General features: G+C 39.6%; 1 protein-coding gene across 3 annotated transcripts in view; it reads right to left on the bottom strand.

The window, feature by feature from the left end:
- adgrl1a (adhesion G protein-coupled receptor L1a) overlaps positions 1–18765 on the bottom strand; it is a 216086-nt gene that overhangs the window by 81761 nt on the left and 115560 nt on the right. For all 3 annotated transcript variants that reach the window (XM_053228276.1, XM_053228277.1, XM_053228278.1), the window contains exon 4: positions 11257–11366. In XM_053228276.1, coding sequence (XP_053084251.1) covers positions 11257–11366 — 110 coding nt within the window. The remainder of the gene's footprint in view (positions 1–11256; positions 11367–18765) is intronic.

Genomic DNA, 18765 nt, shown 5'->3' with positions numbered 1-18765 from the left:
TTGTAGCCGTCATTCTGCGGCTCTGAGAGTTTAGGAACAGAAGAGGAGAGGAAAAGGGGGAATGGAGATGGCAGAAAGAGAGGGAGAGGCATCATGTGGGTAGAAAAGTGTAAAGCAGGAAGAGAGAAAAAGCCACAATTGAGCGAGAGTGCAAATGATGAACATATGTGACTAACGAGGTTCTGGCAGGAGCTGTGACGGAGATGAACAAAGTCAGGAGAGAGAGAAGAAGAAGAAAAAGAAAAAAAAAAAAAAAGAGGAACTGTTATTTTCTCCAACCATCGGCGTTTCCTCTTCCATCTGCTCTGAAAAAGACACACAAACAAGTCACACTCGGGCACGCACACAAACACACACAGGCCTGGATAAAACTGTTAAGTGTGTGTGTGTGTGAGTGTGTGTGTGTGTGTGTGTGTGTGTGTGTGTGTGTGTGAGTGTGTGTGTGAGGAGCTTTATTTCCGTGTCCTTGTGCCCCCTCGACCCAGCGGTCTATCCAAAACCATCAGTTACTCAGAGGATAACGAGACTCGCTAATGAACACACACTGCAACATGTCTCTCTCACACACACACACACACACACACTGCAGCACCTCACACCTGAGGAGGAGAGGCAGACAGATCTGCGTGTGTGTGTGTGTGTGTGAGTGAGAGAGACAGCAGAGAGCATCGCTTTATTTTCCATCCTCTCTCCTTCACCTCTCTGTCGCATCGAGAGGAAAATCAGCGGCAAATCATTCGCGCTTGTCACGTGCACGTTTATGAGATCCGCTAATAATGCAGCCTTAATGCATATTAATGACTTCTGAAGCGCGATGCCGAGCGATATGAGCCACACCTCGTCCTCACGCACGGCCCGTCCTCGCTGTGTGTGTGTGTACGTGTGTGTGAGTGTGTGTACGAGGTGAGGATGAGACACGCTCAAAATAACTCGCAGCGCTCTCGGGCCGCAGTCGCGAATCCCTTCCAAACAGTCGAGTCAAATTTATTTGTGTAGCACCTTTTACATTAATACTGCGTTTCACAAAAGAAGTTAAAAAAAAAAAGGTTTAAATAAAACAAGCATGTGCGATGAAAGCACTAAAATAAAATTACTTAATAAAACTGGAAAAAAGAAAAAAACAACTAATATAATATAATAAAAAAAAGACTCTACTGTATAAAATAGCAGAGAACAAATGAGAGGAAAAAATGATCAAATTACTCTATTACTATTTACTGTTGAAGTGATATAACTAAATAATATAATCTACTGTAATATAATAATGTAATATAATATATTAAAAAAACTAAATATAAAACTAAAACAAGGAAGTGCAAATAAAAGCAGTAAAAAGGCATAAGAAACAGCATAAGGACTTCAAAAAAGATAAATAAATGAAAAGGAAAAACAAATAATGAGGAAAAAATGAACAATTAATTTTATATAATAATAAGAAAGTCACTACAACTCTAAAAATAAATATAAAAAAAGCATAAGAAAAATGATAACAGAAAAAATGATCTAACTACTATTAAATAATATAATACAGTAACACTGTAAAAAAAGAAAAAAAAAAGAAGAAAGAAAAACAAATGTCTGAGAAACATAGCCAGCTGTGATTTGATTTCTTTGTTTCTTTTTGTGTTTTCTTTTTCTTTTTTTTTTTTTATACAATAGTGGAAATCACAACCCGCCTTTATCAAAGTTATTATATATTTATTATTTCGTTTTTATTAGCCGATTTGTCACTCAAATTAAATGAGTTCAATTCAATAACTAAAACAAAACAACAAGTTGTTGTAGTAATGAAGTCAGAAATACTGTTGCAGATGTTTAATATTTGAAAAAGGCTCATTACAATGATTACGCTGAAGAGGAAAAAAGGGTTTCTGACTTGTGAACTCATCTGATTTTTATTTTATAGGCAGCATTTCTAGTTAGTTTGCACTCAAGTCTCCATCACTGAACAGTTAATAACTTCAGTCTGATAGGATAGACTTAAAGTTAAAACTAGAATGACTTAAGAAATGACTCTCATGCTCAGACTCAAGCTCCTTTTACACAATTAGAACTTTTTGATTTTATAATATATAGTTATAGAAGAGATATGATTTATAATCGCACTGTCTGGCGTCACCCGGATGAGGATGGGTTCCCTTTTGAGTCTGGGTGCGATCAAGGTTTCTTCCTCATGTCCTCTCAGGGGGTTTTTCCTCGCCACTGTTGCCTCTGGCTTGATCATTATGGATAAAATTTATATCGGGATTTCTGTAGAGCTGCTGTGTGACAATTGCCATTGTTAAAAGTGCTATATAAATAAAATTGAATTGAATTGTCTAGTTGTCTAGCTAGCTAGTTAGTTAGTTAGTTGGTTAGTTATAGGTTTTGGTTTCATTTTGGTACGTTTTATTTCCTTTATGTAGTTTTCGTAAGCTAAACTAACTCAATGGATTTAAAAAAAAACAAAAAAAAAAAACACAAGCAGCTTAAGTGAGATATAATACAAAGCACAGAGTAGTAGAGGGTTAAAGATCCCACTTAAAAGCCCAACAGTGTCTCTCTGGGATTTAAACTCATAACCTTCTGCTCACCGAGGCATCGCTGCCGTGTAATAAAAGCCTTACAAATCACATATTAATGGAGAGAGAAAAAAGTAAAACAGAACTGATACCTTATGGTAAAAAAGCTGAGACACGGTGAGTAAAGCGTGTACTCTTCACCCAGGAGGTTGTCGTAGTATCGGCGTCATGGTAACCTGAAGCTGGAGACAAACAAGGACATTTCCCACCGGACCCTAAAGTGTCTCCCGCATTTTCTAAACTAATAAACTAATGGCTTTACGGTGACTAATGGGCTCACGACGCGGCTCGAATGTGCTCTCGGTGGAGTTGGCAGAACTGGTGGTTTAGGATTTCCCTCCTCTTTCAGATCGCGCCGTCGCTGACGACACCGCTCACTCAACAGCTCGCTTTAACTAACTGTTACCTACCTGTTTATTCTAAACTCCCACACTACAAGTACTACTGCAGAAATTCTTCATAAATATTTCAATATTTAAGACATTCATACCACTGAGCTGCTGAATTCTGGATTCTGATTGGCCAGAAGGTTTATATTAATGCACACGTTCTAATACGTCATCGTTTCCATAGTAACAGCTCATTCACAGGGATGTGTACAGAAGACGCTCAACAATAACGGATTAAAACGAATGTGTATAAATCTTTTTCAAAGTAAGGAGACATTTATTTAACATGTATGGAAGGAGTCTCCAGTGTCAGAGTTAAAGCTGTAACTTTCCCAAGTGTATTTTTTGTTTTATTAACTTTGAGAAAAAAAAAAGAGCCTGGTGAAGGAACGACTGTTTATAGCTGCTATAACGTAAGTGAGAACAGGAACTTGTTTCAAGAACATTTCTCAACTATGAAGAAAAAAAAATATGACACGTTGTTCATTAATAAAAAAAATAAAATAAAAAATTGTTAGCATTGGTAAACTAAAGTGATATAAGAGAAATAATCAGCTTCGTGGTCAGGCTTCATCACACCACTACATCTGTGATTATTTTCCTATAACAGCACACCGAAGTGTTTTATTCCTTACGGAAAAAAACTGATTAAAAATATTCACTCATTGCAAATATGATGAAACATTTGTAACGCACGTATCCACAGCGTCTATAGAAACCGTATGTCTTCTGTATTTGCTGCCTGTCTCGTATCCTCTATTAGGTAGCTAACAGGAAATGTTATAAACATTTAAAACAGGTACTGAACTGGGGAATGACTGTGACTGATATTCTGAATATGAATTCACTCGTTTTTAAAAGAGGTTCTACTCGGAAAGCCGCATACAGAACCTTTAAGTGTTCCTGCAGAGAGAAGAAACCAGAGAAGCCTGTAAGACACTAGCAGGAACTTTTCTTTCTATGAGCGTGTGAATATATAGTATATGAGACATTCTGTCATTTCAATTTGTACAGATTTTGGATCAAAACTCATTTCTGGCCTTGATTTTGGGATTTTATTTGTTTCTGATCAAATAATGTTTCAGATTTCATCTTGTTTTACGATATCACTGTGCAATATAAATAATAAATATCTATAGAGCAGCAAACGGAGAAGTGAAAAAGCTGGAGAAGTGAAAAGGCTGCACATGATCTGTCTTCCTCTGTCTTGTTCATTACAACTTACAGCAGAATCACTTTAATAAGCAGCTTCATCTCACAGCACTGTTGAATTCTTAGTTCTGTTTGGTCAGAAGGTGTTGATTTGGGATAATTTTCTATATATTTATATATCAATATTTCTACCATATTATCGTTTCTATAGCAACAACTTGCCTGATACGGAAAAGTTTTCAGGACAGAGGTGTTTATAGCTGCTATAACGTAAGCAAGAACAGGAACTAACTTGTTTCACCGAGTTTCTGCAACATTAAATGTAAACAGAAATGCATAAAATGTATTGTTAATTTTCTAATTAAACTTATAATTTAAAAAAAAATGTAAGCATTGGCAAAGTGCTGTGGTATAAATGGAGGAATAAAACACTTCAGGATGTGCTTTTATAGGAAAGTAATCAACTATGTGGTCTGGCTTCATCACACCACCCCGTTGTTGATTATTTTCCAACAACAGCAAGAAGCTGAGTGTTTTATTCCCCACTTACTTACTGCTCCTGACTGAAGTTTCTGAAGTTCATCAGAAAGGTGCTGGCCAATCACAGCTGTCTGTTAACTTGCGTATAAAATAGGGAAATTCTCCTGTTTTTGCGAGTGTCAGTTTAAAGAAGATGTGTTGGCTTCATGTATATATATATATATCTATATATATATATACATACACACACACATTATAAAATCATTAGAGTGTAGAGTCTATACACCTGCATGTTTTTCCTCACCGCTTCTTCATTATGGATCTAAATCTACATCTGAATTTCTGTAAAGCTTCTTCGCAAAGTTAAAAGTATTATACAAAAAATAAATAAAATAAATAAAATAAGAATTGAATGTGTGCTGGAGGACGCACGTATTAGCCTTCGCCCTCTCGCACAGCTGTCGTGTGATACGGGAAAGTCGGAAAGCAGGTGGGAATTGGCTGTGACTAAATCGGGAGGAAACTGGGTATAACGTATTATTAGGCACCTAATTAAACCAGAAGCCCGGAGTGTATATATGTGCCACCGTTTTTTAAGCATGCCTCAGTACATGTTCTCTGGGACTAGCGTGTGGGCTTAGCGCTGTGTCGATGCTGTCAGTGGGAAACGGCGGGAGCTGTCCGTGCTTCTGAACAAGTCTTCATTACGTGTCTATACGGGTGGCCGCTACGTTTATGATACACGGGTTGTTATGGACAGAGACAGAGCCGACTCTGATTGTGCTGCGACACGCAGAGAGAATAAGTGTGTGTGTGTGTGTGTGTGTGTGTGTGTGTGTGTGTGTGTGTTTACAAAGGAGCTGTCCCTTTTCCGAGGAACATGAGGGCCAGAGAGCTTGATTGCCACTGGCAGAGTGTGACTGTTTGAAACGTATTAGTGCCTGTGGTGTGTGTGTGTGTGTGTGTGTGTGTGTGAGAGCCGGATGGTAAAGGAAACCTCGGAAAGTTTAGCTTTCCTGTCACTTCCTAGTCTGAGGCCGATGTTAACATGGAGGCTGCGGCAGAACATGCAAATACACACACACACACACACACACACACACACACTCATGTTATATCCATTCTGCCTTCCCAGCCTTTTCTTATTTTCATGCAAATTCCATTGAGGATCAATATTCCATCTGATTCACAATATGGCACCTGCACAGCAAGTCAGGAATAAAACACTCCGTGTCATGCTGCTTTAGGAAAGTAATCAGTGACAGGGTGGTGTGGATGAAGCGGCGTTACTGTAACCACCCCAAAGTTGATTATTTTCCTATAACAGCACATCCTGAAGTGTTTCGTTCCTCTTAAACCACAGCAGCTTGTCAAGCATTATAATGTATTATTTCTTAAAAAAGGAACACGTCGTATTTTTTTTTATCCCTTTAAAGTTACATTAAATGTTGGAACATCTGCGAAACAAGTTGGTTCCTGTTCCCACTTACGTTATAGCAGCTATAAACAGTCCCTCAGAAGCCTCTAATTTCTCTCTCTGGAGGTTAATAAGAGAAGACAAAGGACTGTTACAGAGTGCTGACACTGGAGACTCCTTCCATGAATGTTAAATAAACATCTCCTTACAGAAAAATGAATCCATTCTTTATTAGCCTTAGATGATTGACCGTGTCTGCCATCAAGTCCCTGTGAATGAGCTGTTACTATAGAAACAATAACCTATTAGAATTTTAAAGTTGAGCTTTTAAAGGAAACCTGAACATGTAAAATGAACGTGTATCTGTTTAAAAATCTACACGGTGAATGATACTGTGCTTTTTTTAAATATCCGAATGACCTACACACTTCTCTACACCTTTATCCTCACAACAAATGCAATCTATGATCTATGAATATTCATGAATATGCAAATTAGGACCGAACCCATATACTCATGCCATCTCCACCCCAGTAACTTCTCCACACGAGCCTGGGTAAGCGGTGTTACTCCCAATATGTTGTACTGGGGATTACACACTGGAGAGTCCAAAGGAGAAACAATTATATATGTACGTCAGGTGACGAATCAGGATTTAGTTATTGACATGCGTTTAGTTATTTTACTAAGCACATAGCTAACCAGCTAGTTATCTGCCTAGTTAATTTATCACATACACACAGACACAATTTGTATAAAAGTATTGTAGCTAGAATTTTCCAGTTGTAGTAATCATTAAATGAAATGTATTATTAATTCATAATGCAACTATTATTATTATTATTATTATTATTACATGTTGATAAGTTCTTTGGCCCATACACTAATGGTATGATATCTGACTCAACCATTTAAATAATTATAAGTAATTATGACATTATATTTTTGCTCGACAGAGAATTGGATCAGTATTTGGATCAGAGCTTTAAAACTGGTCATAATGAAAATGAAAGTGAATGAATAAATAAATAAATAAATAAATTTTTAAAAAGAGCTCACTAGTAAACATGCCCAAAAACGCCTCCTTGAGACATAAAAGATTGGGCGTGAACAGAACGATTAGTTGCAGCAAATTCAATTAATCTCGACAAATCTCCGCAGAGGCTCGCACGAATCCACCCTCCACCGTTAATTAAAAAATTAGGGCGTCTTTCACGTTCCTGGGTTTTGGATAGAAGCGGCGTGGACGTCTGAATCTAATTGAGGTTGGTTTCTATTTATTGCTCGACGCTAGGCTGGAGCACGTGGTGCTGGGAGAAGGGTACCAGCGGCCGTCCCTCAGGGAGAAGAGACTGACGGAGGATTCCGGTAATTGGCTCCTTCTTTGTCACTTCAGACAGGGAGAACTTTTCATCACCGCCGAATCGGGTCCTTCTCCTCTGCTCTAATGCCACAAACAAAGTTTTTAAAAACGCAAGTTCAGCAGCTAGTTAATCACGCCAGCTCGCACCTCTATTTCAGACACGCTTCCCAGATATGGCGAAGTGGGGAAAAAATACACAGGCTCGTGATGAGCTAAATGAAGCGGCAAAGCAAACTGACTCATCCGATACAGTGCTTTCCAAACGTATGGCGCCTGTGCCGCTTCGGTAAGTTTACGCTCTCCGACGTTAACGCTTCTTCCAAATGTGTGCTGGCGAAATAAAAGCTGAGTGGAAATATGAGCGGCTAAAAACGGAAAGAGAGAGAGGGAGAGAGGACGTGATTGTGACTCCCTCTGACTGTATTAGCTGTGCAGTGTGCGTGCCTGCGTGCGTGTGTGTGTGTATGTGTGTGTGTGTGTGTGTGCTGAAGACCGCCGGGCAGAGGGTTGTCAAAAAAAGTGCTGTAAAAAAAAAAAAAAAAAAAAAAAAGAAAAAGAAAAAAAAAGGAGTGTTTTCAATTAAATTTGTGTGTGTGGGTGTGTACGTGTGGGTGTGTGCATGAGAGAGAGAGAGAGAGAGAGAGAGAAAGAAAGAAAGAGAAAAACTTTTTTTTTCTGAAAGAGAAGCCGTTCTGGACGCGTCCCAAATACCTGCAAGAGACAGAAGGGAGGGAACGAAAGAGCTACAGGAGACAGCAGGAGACAGGATGAAAGCATGACAAAGACGGGATAGAGAGCAGGAGGAGGAGGAAATGAAGGAGGAGAGCGAACGAGAGATGGACAGACGAAGGGAAACTCATTAAATGGATCATAGAACAAGGGAATGAAAAACGAGAGAATGGCAAAGCAAACGACAGACAGCAGAATTTACAGGAAGAAGAAAGTGAGGTGAGCTCAAAGATGTGGAGTGAAAGCGCAAGAGATATTGATGAAAAGAGAAAAGAGAAGAGAGTTTAAAAAAAAAGAAAAAAGAAAGTTTTATTACTAGAACCGGCAAGTCTTCACACTCATCTCTTCTTCGTCTCCTGAGGAAAGAGCAGAGAAACTGACCCAGGTATTTGTAGAACATGGTCAATATCCCATAATCCTTTTCCAATACTGACCTCCCAAGCCCCGCCCACATTCCCACCTGCACGCTGGGAACACTGAACACATGAGGGGGAAGGGATACTGCCTGACAGGAGATTTTCACATTAGCCACGCCCCACAATGTGTGTATGTGTGTGTGTGTGTGTGTGTGTGTGTGTCTGCGTGTTTATTTGTGTGCAGAAGGATATTTCTGAAAATGTAACATTCTCTCACTTTCTTTGTGCTTCATCCTCCTGTTCATGTGAAAACGCCATTTTAGGTCACTCCGAATTGTTGAAAATGGCCTCCAGGGTGGAGTAACGTTAAACATTTTCACTGTTTGCGTATGGATACATGTTTGTCCTGAAAGCGCTGACGTCACAGAGCGAACCTGCGCGTGCACATTGCGTGTCTGATGAGCGCACTAAGACTCACTGCTGATCACTAGGTTGTTATTTTGTGGTCTGTAATTCATTTTAAAAAACACACGTTTTCAGTTTAATTTTGCTTTGTTTTTTATTAGCCTACGATCGGCGCTGTTGCTGAATCCATCGGCACTAGAACATATATTAGATAATATAGATAATATATATCTATCCATCTATCTATCTATCTATATACACTAATATTTGTCATTTTTTCTTTTTGTAGAACCTTTGTCATGTTGATGTTTTTCTGCATTTCACTTTCTCAACCGTTCAATACGCAATTCAACGTTATTCTTCAAGGACTTGACATAACAGTTTATGACGTACAGTGCTGTCGCTGTGCTTGCGTGCTCATGTGTGCGTTTTCAAATTGTTTTCTTGTGAACGAGACATTCTCAAAAACGCTGTTCAACGCTGTTGCAAAAACAGACATTTATTTGGATTTAGATTGTAGAGTGTAAAAATCCAGACACGGCTATGAGAACAGCACATCCACAATTCTGGGTTATCTAAAATAAGCCATTAGCTGTCAGCGTTAACGTTCCTGTAATCACACACACACGCATACACATCACACACACACACACACACACAAACACACACGTACACAAACACAGCTCCTAAAATTACTGTGCTCCAAGAGGTAAGAGTTTCTCACTTCTTCTGCTACGCTAGCTCATGTTATCCTGCTAGCTAGGATTAGCAGTAAAGAGTAAAAATTATTAACATAATAGATATAAATGAACGGATTCTGTATAGCAGGATTAATACTAGCTTGCTGGTTATTATTAGTAATAAAGATTGCAGACAGCAGTGTAGCTTTACATTTATAAATATGATTTAAATTCTCTCAGAGATCCTGTCAGGTTGGCTTATGTTATCTAGCTAGCTACCGTTAGAAGTAAAGATTATTAGATTTTATTAATATGCCTTAACAATCCTCTCATCAATCCTGTTAGACTAGCTTGTTATATAAATAAGATTGAAACATCTTAGAAATTATGTCAGGTTAGCTTCGCTTCTGTTAGCTGGCTAGTAGTGAAGAGGGTTTTTTTTTTTTTTTGAATAAGGCTTAAAAATCCTGTCAGAAGTCCTGTCTGGTTAGCTTATGTTAGCAAGTAGCGAGCATTAGCAGTGAGGACTATCAGCATTTCTACATATATAACTTAAATCCTCTCGGAAATCCTGTCAGGCTAGCTTAGCTTACCTAGCTAGCATTAGCAAAGAAGATTTTTCAAATGTATTAAAAGTCTTTTCATAAATCCTGTCAGGTTAGCTCACGTTAGTTAGTTGGCTAGCGTTAGCAGTGAAAATTATTGACCCCTAATCAAAATATAATAAAAGTCCTCTCAGAGACCGTCAAATTAGCTCAAGTTAGGTAGCTGGCTAGTGTTAGCAGTGTTGATCTGAAAATGAAATCCTCTCAGAAATCCTGTCAGGTTAGCTTAGGTAACCCAGCTAAGCCAGAGTTAGCAGTGAAGATTGCTGACCCTTAATCAGTATTTAATGTCCTCTGAGAAACCCTGTCAGGTTAGCTCATGTTAGCTAGCTGGTTTGTGTTAACAGTGTAGATTATGAACATTTATGAATTTGATGTAAAATAAATGTAAAAAAAATAAATGCTGTCAGGTTAGCTCATGCTAGCTAGATGGCTAACAAAATCTGTAAGCCAGAATGCGGATGACTTCTTTCTTGAATATATCAATATATAACTTCCATATATGGACAAGCATACATTCCCATACATGCGTATGGACTGTCAGCATGTGTGTGTGTGTGTGTGTGTGTGTGTTTGCAGAGTGGAGCATCCCGCCAATGTGAAAATCTCCCCTCAGTTTCTGGAGCATCGCACTGTTGATGGAGAAAAAGGGTTTAGCGGTGTGAATGCATGTGAGTGTGTGTGTGTGTGTGTGTGTAAGTGTGTGCGAGCGTGAGGCAGAGAGAGAGAGAAAGAGCGAGAGGAGGATAAAGTGTCCGTCCGTCCGTCTGAGTGTGTGTTTGAGTGCGAGTGCGTCAGAGTGAGCAAGTGCACTTGTGAGTGTGTGCAAGTGTGTAAGAATGTGTGTGTCTGTGTGAGGGCATGTGTGTGTGTGTGTGTGTGTGTATGTGTGTGTGTGGGTGAGTGTAAGTGAATGGTACTTCCTCAGGGGTTAGGTGGGGTCTGGGTAGGATATGGGAGGGGGGCGGGAGGTGGGGGGTGTCAGTGACGGGACGAGGGGTGTGAGTGGTGGGAATGATGCTGTGTGTGTATGTGAGTGTGTGTGTCTGTGTGCGCGTGCGTGTGTGTGTGTGTGTGTGTGTGTGTGTGTGTTTGAGAGTGCACATTAAGTGTACTCACTGTATGGCACACACTCATACTGAATCTCCAGGTACTTGTAAGTTCCCGGACAAGGATCAGGAAACACGTCTGACCCGGCGACCACCACACACTGCGTACGGTTATTACACCTGAACGAGAGGAGAGAGAGAGAGAGGAGAGAGAGAGAGAGAGAGAGAGAGAGAGATAGATTAATGTATCTATCAAAGTATCGTCAACTTAGCTATGATTAGACATGTACACAGCGAAGATCAGTTTTCCTTCCACACTAAAACAGCATCCATCTTTTTGAATCTGCTCTGCAAAATGAACACATGAAAACATGTTTGTGTTGTAATGTGGATGAGGGAAACCGTAGCTTTTTCAAAAACAGTGAGGCATGATGTAATCTCAGTGAGGTATGTCATGTAATCCCTACTATTCCAAGACGGCGTAACTTCTTGTGATGCAACTTTCTATATCAGGTATATTACTTTGACGTTGGGCTGCTTTGTCTGGTGTACAAGCGACACTGGGGCGAAGAAAGCAGGCTTTATGTTGTCAAAACAAACCATTGTGGAAGGGAAACATTTGGGAAAATGGACTGGATGTGATATCGTGGCCAAAATGATCCGTTTTCAGAATTACCTGTGTGTCAGCATGAACTAGGCCTTGGACTTGGAAGTCCAAAAAAACCCACGAGATTTTTGGAAAGACACGGAAAGGCAGAGAATTTAAAGAGGGAAGAGGAAACTAGTGAACAATGTAAGAGGCGGGACTTTTAATTATAAATTAGGGTGGAGACAGGACCGAAACAAGTAAAATGCAACACCAGTGCCATCAACAACAAGTCTAGTCCTTCTGAAATACACTTGAAAATATACTTCAAACATTTGACCTTGCTGTGACCTTGACCCTGTTTGGCTCAATTCCAAAATCTAATCAGTTCATCTGGTTACAATAATGATTCCATACAAATCCTACAAACATTTAACCACTCGTTCCTGAGATCTAATAAGACAGTCAGACGCACAGATAGACGGACAGATGGATGGGCAACCCAAAAGGCATAATAAGAAACAAACAAAACAACAACAACAACAACAAAAAAACCCCAGAATACATTGGAGTGGAGATGCCAAAGGAATGTGGCAGCCTTGCTGAGGATTTTAGCCAAAAGATGAAAAGCTGAAAGGAGAAACCTATTTAGTTCACTCATGTGCATCGTGCAAAGGCGTGAAATATAGGGACTCGCTCTCAGAATAAAAAGGACAGGATCAAGGTGCACTTGATGTGTTTGTGCCTATTGTCCCATGCGCATTCCACCACTAGAAGTCAGCTGTCTGTTTATCAATCGGACACTTGTTCAGGGTCTGCCAACAGCCTTTGGGAAAGGTGTCTGTGCCAAAAGACTCGGACCACCTGGCTTATGGAGCTCCAGCCAAAAGATACGCACGGCACACCTTCACACAGATTGCATAGTGGGCTTTCTTTCTGAATGGCCCAGGTTTTTGTGCGGTAAAGGACAAAAAAGCACTTCATGTCCTCATTACACTCCCCAACAATGACAATAACAGTCAGACTCTGATCTGCTAAAGGTGTGTATGCAAAAAAACAAAACAAAACAACAACAAAAAAAAAACTGCAATAAACCTTGCAAGCTGATTTATTACCTGGGAATACAGCGGGCTACGTCTTTCACATGAGCGAAATATCAGGTGTTTGCCTTTACCCTTTACGAATATGCAATTTGTGGCGGTTCCACCTAAAAGTGTGAAACACAGGATGGAGTCAATGCAAGTAGATTAATTTATCACCCACTGTGTGATTGACTGCAGCCTGAAAGTCATTTCAGGAACAGAGATTGAGTGTATAAATTAATACTACCGAAAAGCAGGTATTCAATTTGCAGAAGTCCATTTTTGCAAGTTGAAAACAAAATTACACCATTTACTAGGTTTTCAAAATGAGAGGGTTTGTCAAGACTATGTCTCAGGGTCTCAGAATGGTCAATATGTTTCAAAAATGATGACTTAATATTATAGTATTAAACTGGTTTCATGTTAGATATTCATTGCATGTTCATACCTCCGATGCTGACAGCATTTAAACAGAGGCTTTCATTCACACGCACCCTAAGAAGCCAATACAAAAGACTCTTTTATATTGCTTTGAACAGTTTTTAAAAATATAACCTACTGGACACTATAACATTTAAAAAATATAACACACTGTCATTATACTGGACACGTAGTTATGTGCATGTGGCAAGGTTCGGTTTCAGTTCAACTTCCGAGAGTCTCTTAGAAAAACCTAATTTACACATTATTTCATTCCCCTACACTGTACATTGTGCATGACATAATTCATACTGTTAATCTTTGTAAATCACCCGTAACACAACCACTTTTCTCGCGTGCATTTTATCCCCTTGCATGCACAAATTAGCTCTCGTTATTTGGCATCTGAGTAAATCAGGGCCTCAGGGTAGAAAAATCACTGTAACCTCATTCTCTACACCGAAGAGTACTAGACAGGTCATTCAAGAAACCCTACCTCTCTCACAGTGCTCACAAAATGTCACAACTTTTGATTACAAAACAATGGCTACCCCTACAGCCACGTCCCAGCAGATGTGTCAGACATCCGTGAGATTGAAAACAGCTTACACGCTTCCGGCACTGAGCGTACCCTGCTGAAATTTCATGAGAAATGGGTATTTATTGTGTCCCATTCCACTAGGCTTACTTAAAAGTGTACTGGCAGGGTCCAGCCGACCGAGAGACCTGTAATGCCCCGAGGCTCTGACACTCTTCCTGTACAGGTATAGGATAGCTGATAGAAGTGTTGATCAGACCGAAAGAAAATCATCAACAGTCTTCGTATTTCCTGCACCAGTTGTGCAGGTGGTTGTAATATACTGAATCTATGCCCCAGGGTAGAGGGGACCAAGTTCACCAAAACTCCTCAACTCTCTCAACTCCTAATTTTGTTTTTAAAATACATCTGTTCAAAAAAGAGAGCCAATACTTGTTACCGAGTGGGGCGACAGAAAAGCATTCTCCCTGTGGTCCAGAGATTGTGAGCTGCCACGATGCCACAGCCATTCGTGGGCATTCACAGTCTAAGAGAGCAAAACTGGCTGTGCTCTCTGAGTGGGAGGGGCATACTATCTCTCCCTGTCACTCACAGCATGTCTAGCCAACCATGTAAGAGCTCATGTATGCGGAAGAGGGCAAATAACATTCTCCTCCAAGTATGCTACTCTGCTCTCTGTTTGAAAATATATGACTGGTTAGCTTCAATGTGTTTTGGAGGAAGCATGTGTTCCCTGGCTGGTTGCTGTTGTATGATAGAAGAGAGCTGGCTGGTGGGTGGGAATTGGCCAAGACTACATTAGGGTGAACATTGGAGGGGAAAAAGAATAAAAGAAAGAAAGAGACCCAACACTGTTGACCCTGTGCGATCCCACAACAGATTCCTTGGTGACTGTGGAAATGTCACTTGTTCCTAATCCTCGTTTTTGTCCCAGTTACTTTTGGCAGAAGATGTCTTCTCAAGGGCCTCATATTAAACCTCATATTACAATTCTGACCACGATGAATGAAAACACATTGGATAAATTTGCAAGAAGAAACAAAAAATCTTTCTAGAATGTTCATTCATTTATCGTCAGTAAGCACTTTATCCTGGACTGGTCCCGGAGGCTATCTAACACTGGGTAAGAGGCGGAAATACACCCTGGATGAGACGCCAGTCCATTGCAGTGCACCATGCAATCAGCATTCACACCTAGGGGGCACCGATCCACCCACTGACATGTTTTTGGAAGAGGGGAGAAATCCTCGAGGAAACTGACATGGACACTGTGAGATCAAGTGAAACTCTACACAGACAGTAACCCGAGCTCAGAGTGGAACCGGGTCCTTGGAGCTTTGAGCTTTTGCTGCCCCTGTCTATAACTGTATATCTCAATCCTGTTCATGGAATATCACTTCCCTGGACATTACGGTGACTTCCCGTCGCTATCTTCCCTAGTTCAGGTGTGTTAATTAGCTGATGAGTTGCATGAGGTGAGTTAGCACGAGGAAAACCATCAAACTGAAGAAAACTGTACAGCTTACTTGATAAGAGTTCCATGCCTGGTATCTCTTGAAACTGAAATTGCCTAGCTCAACCCACGTCCTACCCTGATCATACACAAGATACTAGCATACAACTATCACATCCAACTTTAAATAGAAACATATCTGATACCGGTATAAGTTTTGATTACATTACAATGATACTTGTGGTCGACATGATTAAATGTCCTCCCTTGGTCAAAGGAAATCAAACCAACAGTTATACTGGGGACCTTACAGGAATACAATACATCACATACAGGAACACGCTGTCCATTATTGATTTCTCAGGAATACTGTAAGACTGGTTCTTGTGTCCTTTCGGTGGCTAATAACTGAATATTTTTCTTAAGCATATGAGCAAAACTTTTAGATATAATTTACATTCATTGGGCAAAAAAGAACAAGTTGTTAAAGGGTTACATTAGGAAGTTTCACAAGTAACCTCGTAAAAATCACCTACAATCTCTATGAAAAATGACAGCAAACCATCAATGCGATAATGATCTGAGAAAAGCTGCCCAATTGTTCAACCGGAACATAGTGACAGATGACTTCCTTAGTAGTATGATCTTCAGTGAAACACACTGTACTGTTCCAAGCCCATCCTGGCACAACACACTGACAGCCTGCCTCAAGACACCATTTACTGTAATATATTAAAATAAATAAATAAATAATAAGAAACATCATTCTCATGGGCCACATTTAGTGCATTTATAAAATAAACCCTAGCTCCTTTGATTTAGCTATGACTAATACGAGGCGACCCTTCATTATCTCTTCCGTATGAAAAAAGTCCTCTTGCAGGAGAAAATTAAATTGCCACTCTTGCACTCAAATTTGTACAGTGACTGAGTACATGCTGTACTTCCCACCATATGGCTCACTCAACTTCATTAACTACGACACTGTGTGCTTCTTGAAGAAAATCAATATTCATTTCTTTTTCATGTATTGTCGCAGACACTGAATCACATTGTACCGTTAACTTTAAAAGATCCCGTGCTCAATACCAGGAAATAAGGCGAGAAGAGACCAAATTTGCTGTTCAGTCATATTTACACTCTACATACTCTAAACCTAATAAAATAAGACAGTAAAAAGGTGTTGCTTTTTAAGAAAGAAAAGGTATAATCATTGATAGGGTGACATTTTCAGTAAGGAGATGTTTATTTAACATCTATGGAAAGAGTTTCCAGGGTCAGCCCTTTGTAACAGTCAGTAAGTTTTCCGACAGTCTTCAGAGGAGTTTCTCGGGAACATGACAAGCTGCATATATATATATATATATATATATATATATATATATATATATATAGTAATTATTAATGTCAAGAGAGGAAAAAATACAGGTTGGTGAGGAAGTGACTGTTTAGATCTTGTCTCGTGGATGTTGTACCTATAAATGGATAAAAGGTACAATGTGCTGCTCTTTAATGAATAAAAAAATGTAATCGTGGGCAAATTGCAGTGGAAGAAGGAGGAACACTTCAGGACACACTCTTATATTAAAATAATCAACTTCAGGGTGGTTAGAGTAACTCCACTTCATCACACCAACCTGTCGTTGATTATTTTCCTATCACAGCACCACAGAGACTTGTATTCCTCACTTAATAAACAGTGTTCCTAAACAATTCAAAGTACTGAGTGGTACATAAAATTGATAAAATTAAATTTTAAAAAATTAGACAGAATAATCTACAGCCATAAAGTATTTTTCGGCTTGTCTCTCTGGGAAAACCTTAAAGGTTCCATACAGAACCCTGAACCAGACTGTCTTCTTATCAGAGAGGAACACCATCAGGAAAGTAGGAACCCTTTAGTATCCTCAGAACCTGTTGTTGTTGTAATGTTCAGCAGAATCCAAAAGACCCGTCTTAACGATGGATGCTTGCACGTCGGAGAAATCATTTAAAATGAATTATTGATTCAATCAAAATGTGTAAGCTTGCGTTCCAACGCATCATTAGGTCTAAACAGCTGCACATCTAAAGTTGTTATCTTTGGGGAAGGGCAAACTGCGGCGTAACTCGCACAAAAATATCATCTATAAAAATGTCATTTTCAATCAGCCGACTTGACAAGATGCCGCATTTTCAGGAAAGCCACTGTGGCTCTTATTCACACGAGAAGAAAAGTGATGTTTCCATTATCAACCTGCTTTCCAACCATATCATCATCATCATCATCATCATCATCCACCTCCCTCAGCCTCCTCCTCCTCCTCCTCCTCCTCAGCCTCCTCCTCCTCCTCCTCATCATCTTCCTCCAAAAATATGAGGGGAAAAAATGTGCGAAAAGTAGTTTTGAACTGCAAGACAGACACAGATAGAGACAGAGAAATGGAGAGACAGCAAGAGAGACAAAGAGTCACAGAAATCAAGAGACAGCCAGGCAGGAGAGAGAGAGAGACCTAAACAAAGACAGAGACAGACAGAGGAACTGGAAGTGATAAAAAAAAAAAAAAGAGAGACACAATGTAAGACAATAAGATTGAATAAAAAAACAGAGTGAGACAGACAGAGAGAAAGAGAGAGAGAGAGCGAGAGAGAGAGAGCTAGCAAGAGTCAGAGTCAGACAAAAGAGTCATAGAAAGGAAAAGAAAGACAGCGATAAAAAGAGAGACTGAGCGAGATAGAGAGAAAGAGAGAGACAGTGAGAAAAAGTGAGACAGCAGGTGAAAGCGTTTGCAAGAAAAATAGAAAGACCGAGACAATGAGAGATGAGAAGAATGACTGTGAGAGACGTGATAAAAAGAGAGACAATGTTAGAAAGAGAGACAACAAGTGAAAGAGAGACAGCAATAGAAAGACGGACATATATAAAGAGATAATGAGAAAGAAACACCTAAATATTATTAAAGACTGAATGCTGAAAAGAGAGATGGAACATTATTGTTTGTTTTATTTTTAAATAAATGATGACGTAGAGCTGTGCGTATGTTTCAGCTCTATATCCTGCTAGAGCTAAACACGACCATGGAGGAAGTGATGCGCTGTTACAACCAGACGAAGAAATAAATGTCTTTCTCGATTAAATTACCGAAATAAAATGAAATAAATCAGGACAAAGTGCTTACTGAGGATAAATGAGTGAACATAAAACGTTAAATCTCTCCATCTCACTGCTGATTTTGGTGTCTTTTCTTTTCGTTCTTTCCATAAAGATAATTTTTACGTTATCGTTAATGGAAACACAGATTCATTCACATTTGCTTTTGCCAACGTTTCCTGTAATTCCGTCTGAATGGAAACAGATCCAGAAAGAGAGATAAACTGTCCTACACACTATCTCCTAGTGTTTATCCATGCTACTGTGTATGTGTTCACTGTGTGTGTGTGTGTGTGTGTGTGTGTGTGTGTGTGTGGTGCAGTGATATATGTGTGTTTAAGTGTCTTTGTGCTTTAGCGACGGTGTGATT

Source organism: Pangasianodon hypophthalmus, chromosome 23 (assembly GCF_027358585.1).
Source record: "Pangasianodon hypophthalmus isolate fPanHyp1 chromosome 23, fPanHyp1.pri, whole genome shotgun sequence".
Taxonomy (NCBI): domain Eukaryota; kingdom Metazoa; phylum Chordata; class Actinopteri; order Siluriformes; family Pangasiidae; genus Pangasianodon; species Pangasianodon hypophthalmus.
The sequence above is the reverse complement of the archived record's forward strand: the minus strand, read 5'-3'. Positions and strand labels throughout refer to the sequence as shown.